At 39.8% G+C, this 11,242-nt stretch overlaps 1 protein-coding gene across 1 annotated transcript in view; it reads left to right on the forward strand.

Moving 5' to 3' along the window:
• ELP2 (elongator acetyltransferase complex subunit 2) overlaps window positions 1-9,501 on the forward strand; it is a gene marked incomplete at both ends in the record, with an annotated part of 38,707 nt that extends 29,206 nt beyond the window's left edge. The window contains 6 exons of the mRNA XM_080364154.1: window positions 2,705-2,777; window positions 3,214-3,400; window positions 6,642-6,763; window positions 7,268-7,410; window positions 8,191-8,304; window positions 9,345-9,501. Of these exons, the coding sequence (XP_080220280.1) occupies window positions 2,705-2,777; window positions 3,214-3,400; window positions 6,642-6,763; window positions 7,268-7,410; window positions 8,191-8,304; window positions 9,345-9,501 (796 nt within the window). The remainder of the gene's footprint in view (window positions 1-2,704; window positions 2,778-3,213; window positions 3,401-6,641; window positions 6,764-7,267; window positions 7,411-8,190; window positions 8,305-9,344) is intronic.
• Window positions 9,502-11,242: the final 1,741 nt, after the last annotated feature.

An 11,242-nucleotide genomic window follows, 5' to 3' on the forward strand; every position in this document is an offset into this window, starting at 1 on the left:
AGGAGCTTCCCCACTAAATCCTCACAGAGTTGTAAGATGCAATAAATGGAAGCAGCAGCCAAAATAGGCTGTGTCTAGTGGTAGAGCAAGGTGAAGGATGTTGATTAAGATGGTTCCAAACCGAGTTTGGGTATTGAATGCTGACAAAATGGGTTGTGGATTGCAAAGATAATAGGGTCACATGGTTATGACAATAATTGTTTTGAGATTGCAGGGTTTTAGAATTCTTCAGCTGTGTTTTGTACCCTCTTTTCTGAGATTCACAACAATTTGCAACTTAAGGTTGTCACCTTATTTGTTCTCTAAGGATCTCAGTAACATTAGGCTTTACTTTCACAATTTTCAAAGTTTTATTATCAATCTTCAAAGTGTAGCAACAAGAAATTGATAGTCTCAAGGGTTTTTTTGGGTTTATTTATCTGAATCTCCTGAAGGAGTGGTCTGAGGCAGGAACAAGAAGAATGTTGAGCCTCTGCTGATGATTACAGCTGCCATTATGCATTGCCAGTTCTGTGACTTTACGTGGGGGGGTGGGAAATAAAAAGACTTAAGGGAAGATAGTTTGCAGGATGCTTTCATTTGACCTAGTGGGAGATTATGTGGGAGCTCATCTTCACCTTCAACTAGGCAGTTAATCTTTGTGTGCTTTTAAGCTCTTTTACTGTGTTTGTGCTTCTAAGAGGGAAGCTGGGGGGTATTAGACCATATCTGCAGGGTTAGTAATTTCTAACTGTTACATTAACTGCCTTTCCTGTGTTTGCTATGGCCACTAATGCACCCACTCACATAAGTAGTTTAATGAGGGATCCTTAAGCAGTGAAAAGGAACCAAGACCAAAATTTTCCTTCATTTGCCTTTGACATTTCTCAAAGTCTAGTGAGACATTAACCTTTGATATTCTGCTATGGAAGCACTGCCTATCTACTCTTATATCCTGCATTCATTAAAATAACTGCATTTTATAATGGTTTGCAGATGGCTTATCTGAGCAATTTTCCTGGTTTTAGAGACACTGCTAATGATAGGGGGTCTTTTATGCAAGAGCAACAAGATGTAAGGCATTCATACACAGACTTTCATTTTTTTGCTCAGGATGATCTTGAAAGAAAAAACATGAAATTGCATAATGTAGATTTAAAGTTGCCATAGCAGCAGAAAAACGGTGTGAGGAACTGACTTGCTAAAAATAGCTTGTTTGTCATTGACATTTGTGTATTCCTAGCTCAGACTCGACACCAAATTTTGAAGGATTAGTGTTGGATTTTGAAAACTGTTTGCCTTGAGTAGGTTTTATTATGAAGAACTTGCTGAATTTTTACCATGATCTAATAACTTTAAAATAAAAATATGATAAATCCTGCAAGAGTATGCTAATCTTTATCCTTTTGGAAAATTACCATAGAGAGTTTATAAGCAGCAGGCTGCGATTAAAACCTGAGTCTTGACATATATATTTGTGTTTATATGTATGTGCATTTCATGTAATACACTTGGAAGTCTTGAGAAATTCTTTTTGACACTAGAAAATTACTGTAATCATTTGTCTGGACACTTTGAGAGTCCAGTCAGTTTGCCTGTGGATAAAAAATTGCTATGGGTTGCCCATTGCTAAGGCAAAATTGCTTGTGGTTATGTGGTGGGTTGACCCTGGCTGGGCGCCAGGTGCCCAATAAAGCTGCTCTGTCACTCCCCTCCTCAGCTGGACAGGGTAGAGAGAATATGACAAAAGGCTCATGGGTCGAGATGAGGACAGGGAGAGATCACTCGCCAATTACCGTCATAGGCAAAACAGCCTCAACTTGGGGAAATTAGTTCAATTTATTATCTGTCAAATCAGAGTAGGATAATGAGAAATAAAACCACATTTAAAAACACCTTTCCCCAGTTCCTCCCTTATTTGCAACACTTGCTGAGCAAAGGAGTTTATTAAATGCACATCTCTTCAGAGCTCGGAATCAAAGGAATCCCCCCACTCCCCGCAACTAGTTATTTAGCAAATATTTGTCTACTGTGTGTAGACTGCATCTCCAATTTTACTTCCAGTCTGGTTTGTGGCTGATTCTAATTTGCGTTAGTCTGGTGGCATTTCTGCTTATTAGTTAAATCACAGTCTGGGTATGTGAGCTTGAATTCCAGCAGAACTTGTGCAAAGACTGATTAGAAATGTATTTCTGGAGAAAACTAGAAGTTTGTGTGTATTTGGTTTTTTTTTTTTTTCAGTGTTGTTTTCCTTTTCCAAAGGGATTCTTGTCCTCTAGTTCAGGATCTTTCAGTATTTCACAGAACAGACATCTTTAGACTGAGTGTTTGTGGTGTATTTCTTTGGTGATCTTCAAATATGTGGCTTCTGATTTTTGTTGGTACTGTTAAAATTGCTTTACAAGCAAATAAAAGCACATTAAGTGCTGCTTTAGTCTCTCTGTTAATCATTAGTGTAGTTCATGCAGAGCTGATGCTTTAGAACTATGGCATGGGCTGGAGAGATTGTGCTGTAGATCATTCCTAGGTGTAAAAGAAATTATGCAACTATTTAAATTAAATGCTAAACATTAGGAATTATTTGGGACGTAATACTGAAACAATAGTGAGAAGTTCCTGGCAGGCGCCTTTCATTCTTGCAAAAGGATTTAAATTAACATCAAAACCTTGACATATACTGCAAAAATGACTGTGATGTGTTAAATATTTTTCACATTTATTTCAGGTACGGACATGGATATGAAATTTTTTGTGTTGCGTGCAATAATTCGAACACTGTAGTTGCCTCAGCATGTAAGGTAAGAAAAGATTCTAGCACCATCTAGTGAAAAGTGCCACCAGATTTGTAGGGCTGACAGAGCAGGAGTCAGAATTCAGTTTGGGCTGAATTCTGTTCTTTCACTTAAATGTGAAAGATTTTGTATAGGTGACAGTTGTTTTGCAAAGGTGAGAGTGAATGCAGATAAGCTATTATTTGTAAATTAGATATGATTCATTTGAAGATATTAGTAAGATAAATTCTAACAAATACAGGTATAAAACAGTTTTTTACTGATACATTGTCAACATTAGTAGAAAGTAGTGAAACAATCGGGAAACTTCCCAGAGGAAAGCTGAATCTAACTTAATTGCAAACCTTAGAGCAAGCCTCCTATCATCTTAGGATTTTGAAACGTGTGACTTTTATATTTGCTTTAGTTAATTCTCACTGATATTTTTTTTCTGTTGATATAGGCTTCCAAAAAAGAGCATGCAGCAATTATTTTGTGGAGCACTAGCTCCTGGAAGAAACTGCAGAGTTTGTCATTTCACAATCTGACGGTTACTCAACTGGCATTTTCTCCTAATGACAAATTTTTATTAGCGGTTTCTAGAGACAGGAATTGGTCACTGTGGAGGAAACAAGACTCATCAGAGTCAGGTAAGATACGTGAAGTCGATATATGCATTTGAAGATGTCATGGTTTGTTCATTATTTTTGGCTTCAAAATATTTGAAAGAGAATTGGTAAAATATTTTAATGGACATTTTCCTTACAACTTTAAAGAATTAATAGTGTTGTAAACTCCTGTGGCTATAAGAAGTGCAATTAATAGTGTATAGGAAAGCTAGAAAGGGAATTAAAATATAGAGAATAATATAATCAGGCCTTAAATGCTGCTTAATTTATGGGTGTAATGAAGTCTGCTATTCTTCTTGCTGCCTTCTACTTGTGATTTTTATGTTTCAGATTTACTGAAATGTAGTATACATGCTGCAGTGTAGTGCCTGAACATCAAACTGGTGTTGTGTGAAGGAAAACCTTCTTCTCGGTTATCTGTGCAGAGACAAGGCTGGAGGGTTCATTGCTACACCCGTGTCCTGCATAGAGCTGCCTTGGCCCTGTTTGCAGGGCATGACACTTTGAGACTCTTGAGAGGATTAATCTCTATCTTTGGTGTGGCTTTCCGATAATCCTGTGCAATTCATTAATTTGGCTAGGACTGGATCTGTCTGGAAAAAGAGCTGATAGTGAAGGTTCAGTTGACTTTCTCATTAATACTTTGAGCCTTGCAAAATCATGAGGAGATTGCTATTGAACACTAATGGATTCACAGTATCACAGTATGTTTGGGATTGGAAGGGACCTCAGAAGATCATCTAGTCCAGTCCCCCTGCTGGAGCAGGAATGCCTAGGTGAGGTCACACAGGAACATGTCCAGGCGGGTTTTGAATGTCTCTGGCGAAGGAGACTCCATAACCTCCCTGGGCAGCCTGTTCCAGTGCTCTGGCACCCTCACTGAGAAGAAGTTTTTTCTCAAATTTAAGTGGAACCTCTTGTGTTCCAGCTTGATCCCATTATCCCTTGTCCTATCATTGGTTGTCACCAAGAAGAGCCTGGCTCTATCCTCGTGACACTCACCCTTTAGATATTTATAAACATTAATAAGGTCAGCCCTCAGTCTCCTCTTCTCCAAACTAAAGAGACCCAGCTCCCTCAGCCTTTCCTCATAAGGGAGGTGCTCCACTCCCTTAATCATCTTTGTTGCCCTGTGCTGGACCCTCTCCAGCAGTTCCCTGTCCTTCTTGAACTGAGGGGCCCAGAACTGGACACAATATTCCAGATGTGGTCTCACCAGGGCAGAGTAGAGGGGAAGGAGAACCTCTCTCGATCTTCTAACCACCCCCCTTCTAATACACCCCAGGATGCCATTGGCCTTCCTGGCCACAAGGGCACAGTGCTGGCTCATGGTCATCCTGCTGTCCACCAGGACCCTCAAGTCCCTTTCCCCTACACTGGTCTCTAATATGTAATTTCCCAACCTATACTGGAACCTGGGGTTGTTCCTGCCCGGATGCAGGACTCTACACTTTTCCTTGTTAAATTGCATTAGATTATTCCCCGCCCAACTCTCCAGCCTGTCCAGGTCTCGCTGGATGGCAGCACAGCCTTCTGGCGTGTCAGCCACTCCTCCCAGCTTAGTGTCATCAGCAAACTTGCTGATAGTACACTCTATTCCCTCGTCTAAATCGTTAATGAATATATTGAATAATACTGGCCCCAGTACTGACCCCTGAGGCACTCCTCTGGATACTGGCCTCCAACTAGACTCCGCACCATTGACTACCACCCTCTGGCTTCTCTCCTTAAGCCAGTTTGCAACCCACCTCACTACTCTTATTGTCTAGACCACACCTCCTCAACTTAGCTGTGAGGATGCTGTGGGAGACTGTGTCAAAGGCTTTACTGAAGTCAAAGTAGATCACATCCACTGCTCTGCCATCATCCATCCACCTTGTTACATTCTCATAAAAGGCTATGAGGTTGGTCAAGCATGACTTACCCTTGGTAAAGCCATGCTGACTGCCCCTAATAACACTCTCATCCTTGATATGCCTTGAGATGGCACCAAGGATAAGCTGTTCCATTACTTTCCCAGGGACAGAGGTGGGGCTGACTGGTCTATAATTACCCGGGTCCTCCTTCTTGCCCTTTTTGAAGACTGGAGTGACATTTGCTTTCCTTCAGTCCTCGGGCACCTTTCCCATTTCCCAAGACTTGGCAAAGATGATGGAGAGTGGTCTAGCAATGACTTCAGCCAGCTCCCTCAGCACCCGTGGGTGCATCCCATCTGGACCCATGGATTTATGGATGTCCAGACTATTTAATTGCTCCCTAACCCAGTCCTCATCGACTAAAGCAAACTCCTCCTTTGACCTGGCTTCATCTGGGGTCTCATTCCTAGAACAGATGCTTGTGCTGAAAACAATTATTGTTGTACTGTTGGATTAATAGCACATAAACACTACTGGGCTTTACAGAGTTTTCCTGGAGACTTGGCAGTGAGTTTTGGCCTCTTCAGATAGTGTCCGGTTGTATTCTAGCTTGAGATTTCTGTTCTATTCAGGCTTCTATTCTAAGGCTTGGCATCTTGTCCACAGTAGTTACACAATGTTTCAGGCTAAGGAGTGTGAGTTCTCATAGGATGCAGAGGAAATCCTCTTTTCATCTGTTCATCAACAACTTTTTTGTCTACAAAGAACATCATTATCAGTGTAAAGCAAAACTGCTGGTATTGGCATCCCAAGAAGTGGTTATTTAAAGTCTATGCTCCAAACTGGCAGCTTTTCTACTTAGGAAAACCATTCCTGTTCGCTGATCTGCTGATCAGATTTATTGCCTGATGGTTTGCATCTTGAAATGGCAGCTCATCTCTTTGAGAACCTTTAGAATTAGATCATTATGATTTGAGCTCTTGGGGCTTTACTGGTAAATAGGAATGGTATTTTTGGGGATATGTGTACACATGATAAATATTGCAATATGCTAAAAATTTTGAAGTCAGTGTTCTTATGAAAAACTTGTATAGAAAGAACCTGAAGGTCTTATACTTGAACTTAAGTTCTTCTGAAACAGATAGGTGTGTGAAAGATCAAACTGTTACTACTGTTGTAGTGCTATAAGGGTGACTGATATGGTTTTGAACAGGTGCTAATTATCATTGTGATTACTGTTGGAAAAAAATATTTATCTGGTGCTAAGTATTCCCAGTTGCTTTAAAGATGAGCGGAATCATGTCCAAGTATTCCTGCAGTTCTTACATAGTTAAGTAAGAGTATCAGTTACTTCTAATATGTAAAGTAGTTGAAGCAAGGGTTTTCCTCTCTATGTTTTATTCCAGGACCAGTCTTCAGTTGCTTTGCATACACAGAGAAAAATACAGCTGTTCACAGTCGAATCATTTGGTCTTGTGATTGGACACCAGACAGCAAGTATTTTGTTACTGGCAGTCGAGACAAAAAGGTAATTAATATAAAAGGAATTTTAAAAGCCCAGAATTATTTTAAATGTGTTTTAGATTAGCAAGTGCTGTGTTCTAATGGGCCCATATTCTATAAATACAGAGAAAGCTCATTGTGTGTATTACCACACAAATCAGTGATCTTTAATATGGGAAATAAAATGCTTGGATATGTGTGTGCGAGACTGTAGTCTGACAGTGGAACTTCCTCCCTTCATTTTTCATACCGTAAGACAGGCATATGTCACATAACTCTTATGGGTCTCCAAGTTTATCTTTCATAACAGAGTCTATTTTATTTGTCAGTATCTTTAATGCAATCATGCAGACTCTCTAAGAAGTTGAATCTCTGTAGATAGACATTTTTTTACTATTTTTTGGGTGTTACACTTTGCTCAGTGCCCTGTAGTGTAAGTATTTTAACTAAGTTATTACTTACGTTTCTGTAAATGCATGCAAATACAAAGATTAAAGTGAAAATTCCTGGATGATTCTCTTTCTTACAGGTCATTATCTGGGGCCAGTGTGACTTATCTGTGACTACTGAAGGGAATATGTTGGATTCCATCAAGCCTTGTTCAACAGTACTGGATGCTGGGGATTCTGTTACTGCTGTCAGTATCAGCCATGTGCTTACTCCTGATGGAAGGTACTGCTGTTTCTCTGTAATGCTATTTTGTGTTTAATTAGAAGTTAGCATTTTTCCCCTTTAGTCAATTTTCTGTGGATAAAGAGCTTCTAAAATCTACCTGTCAAATATTTTGACCATTCTTTGAATGAATGAACGAACTCTACCTTTTTTCCTTTCCTAGCCTTCTTCTCAGGTGTATGGTGACTTCTGCAAACACTGTAACAAGAAAAAATAAAGGGGAGAGGGGGGCATTGACACACCTGAAATGCATTAGTTCTTCCAATAATATTGTCATAAAAAAGAGTCATAGAATGATTTGAGTTGGAATGGTCCTTTAAAGACCATCTGGTCCAACCCCCCTGCAATGAGCAGGGACATCTTCAGCTAGATCAGGTTGCTCAGAGCCCTGCCCAGCCTGGCCTGGAATGTCTCCAGGGATGGGGCATCTACCACCTCTCTGGGCAACCTGTGCCAGTGTTTCACCACCCTCATCGCAAAAAATTTCTTCCTTTTGTCTAGCCTGAATCTCCCCTCATATTGCCTGATCTGATGTTGCAGTAACCTTCTTATATTTTTCCTAAACAAATACGTTTTACAGGTTTCTCCTTTGCACCTTTTTTATTGAAGAAGCTTTGATTTAAATTGATTTTGTTTGTCATGGAAAAGTAAATATTGATTCAAAGGGCAAGGTGCAACTCAGTGTTTGAGTGCAAGTTCTTTCTAGCTTGCATTAGAGCCAGCTTCACTGAGCTGCCTACTGTAATCTCTTCAGAACTAATGCAGTTATTCTCTTGATAGATACATTGTTGCAGTAGGCTTAGAGAGTGGGAAGATCATCTTGTACACATGGAAGCAGAGTGGGCAAGAACCAGCACTAGCGGATTGGACGCTTTGTGTTGAGATGGGTGACAGGTATGCCTTTTGAAATAAGTTGGGAGCAAGCAAGTGTTATTCTTGAGACTAATAGTGCGTGAGTTCTGTTTGTATAGTAGAAAATGATGCAAAACTAGTTTATTTGTATATCAGAAATTGTTATCCTTTTAGGGACAGGGTGGTCCCTGAAAGTCTAAAGATGTCTTTAAGCAAAACCTGGAAAAAAAAAATATTGCTTATTTAGATTTATTAAAAAACCACCACCACCACACACACATGAACAAAAACCAACAAAAATAAACCCTGACAGAAACTGAGAGGGAGGGGCATTAAACCCCCAAATACTTCATGCTATGCAAATGCTTTGAGAAGTATTTGATGTGCCTGCTTAGTGAAAAACAGCCAAACAAACAAAAAAACCTCCAACCTTTATTGCCTTTAGTCGTAAAATAAGATGATAGAAAACACTGAAGAGGGGGGAAAAGAATCACTGCTGATATACTTCAGCAAAACCTCTTGGAGTAGGTGACAGCAAGTTTTCAAGGGCAGTTTCTGGCAGAAACCAAAGGAATGACGAGCAATATGTGGTGCTGCTGCAGTGACAGCTCGAGAAACTCTCTGTAGAGAGACACTGACTATTTCACTTGGAGCACTCTACTAGATTCTTCCTTCACATACTGGCATTTGTAGTACCAGAAATGAAAGTTGATGGTAACTTTGGCCCATGTGTGCTTGAAGTGGATTGGAAAGAGACACTAGATAACAGGAAATCGCAGGCTAAAAGCCAGAAATCTGTCATATCTCAGTAACTGAGATGCTAGACCTGCAGCTTAATGGGGTAAAACTTGAAATCAATAGCTGTTTAAATTATTGATGAGTGAGAGGATAAAATGTCATTAGTGTTAATGGCCCTACTTATTTTAAGAACTTAATACCTGCTGGTTGTGACAAGTCAGTTTTTCCGCAGTTGATAGTGTTAAAAGAAGAGTACTAATTATATAAATGTTGATGTTTACACTCACATGCCCAGCTGTGTTTGACATTTTGCAGTTATGTATGGATTTTTTTTGTTGTTGCAGCCGAAGTCACGCTCTTGCTGTGAAACGTTTATGTTGGAGACACCATGCAGGCAGAGCCGGACATAATGATCAGAACAGCAGTGAGTGGTTGCAGCTCGCAAGTTGTGGAGCTGATCACTGTGTTAAGATATTCAATGTCAACAGATTTGCTATTTAGCAAAGGCAGCAGGCCTTTGAATCTGCACAAAACAGATTCACAACATTTTGTTTCTGCCTTTAGTCATTTTGATTGTTGGATTTTCTGTTTTCTGCTGTGTAAAGCGAAACATTTTACATGTAACTTATTAAAGCAACTTTTGTGCTAGTTTGAAATGTCAAATATTTTCCTAATTCTGCAGTTCCAGGAATATGAAGTACTTACACGTTTTGGTTGGTGAATATCCTAGAGGGATGGGAGGTGGAGTAGGGTGTGGGAGAAGGATAATGAGGTGTTTTTGTTCACTGTGACTCCAAAGGTAGGTGGGAAGCTGCTGGTACTTGGGTTCTTCCGTGCTTGGGGTTACAAATGGAGTACTGAATTGTTTTGAGCTCCTTAATCCTGTTAAACTGGAGCTGACCTGCCAGTGATGACACTGTGTGCCTAAGCATGTGCAGTTAACCAGAGGTCCGAGTTAAATATACAGCTTTCTCTGATCACCTTCTGAACGTGTGTTACAGCCCTGATCCAAGTCTTAGACCAACTTACGTAAGAAGGAGTATTCCTCATTCTTCAGCTGTTCAGAGTGCTGGGCTCGTGTTTCTTGGTCGTGTGGGGCTTAATGCCCAACTCACAGACCACTTAAATCTTGTGGAGTCTCCCCCGTGAGCCATCTCTGAGCAGAGTGCTATAGAAGAGTCACCTCTCACTCGGCTTTGAGGGATGTCCTCCTAGTTTGGACTGGAAGAGCTCACAAATATCAGTAGGTGGGACCTGAAAGGTGCCAGTCGTTCCTGAATCTGCCTTTGGACTCTTCCTGACTTGTCACCAGAATAGATAAAGAGCACTCACAAGTTGAACCAGTTACCTGATTTGTCTGACTCTTGTAATTTAAATAGGTTCATAATTGACCTCAGCAGATCTGTCTCCAATTCCAAAATCTAATTGGAAATCAGTTAAATTTTGGGATCAAAATTATTTTTGTTCCAAAACCAATAGCTACCCAAACCGGTAGCACAGAAATAACTGGAATTGTGCTTAACTTTTTACTGTGTTCCATCTTGAGCTAGAGAATGAGCCAAATTATTTTCAGAATAATTATAGATGAGGTTTTAAAGGTTTTTATATTTTAGCTTTTTATTTTCAGTTCTGTTTTTCAGCATTAAAAAAACCCCAACATTCTTCAAAACGTGGTAGGGGTCTAAACTCCAGCTTCTTAATAAAGATGCTTTGCTACATTTTACTTGTACTTTACTTATGTGTGTGTTAAGCATTTGATTAGCGTATTTTTTACTGGTCCAGGAATTTTTAAGCAACCATTGACTGTATCCTGGCAAAAGAAAGACATAACTTGTCATTCATAAGACATCAAAGAGTTGTCAAAAGTGGAACTTCATTCTCTGTCACAACTGTAATTTGGTATCTTACCTGCAATTTGATGATAATATTGGAGAACACTTTCCAATACTAGTATGTCTTGCCATGCAGCCACTCTTGCCTATAGGCAAAAGTGAAATGTCATATTGTCCCTCTCTTTTTGTTTTGTGACATACTGTCATTAAACAAGCGTCAGCTATTACATGGTTTAGTAATCCATTCCATTACTCCTGGGATTTTTGTGACTCAATCGCATTGAAGAATATACCTCATTGTTCCACCTTTGAATACATCAGATTAGTCTGTTGATCTCCCAAGTCTAAATGTTTGTAATAGACACTTTATTTTCGATTAAGTTAGAGGTTGTCAAGAGACACCTCAACAC

Source organism: Nesoenas mayeri (genome assembly GCF_963082525.1).
Source record: "Nesoenas mayeri genome assembly, chromosome: 2".
Lineage (NCBI taxonomy): Eukaryota > Metazoa > Chordata > Aves > Columbiformes > Columbidae > Nesoenas > Nesoenas mayeri.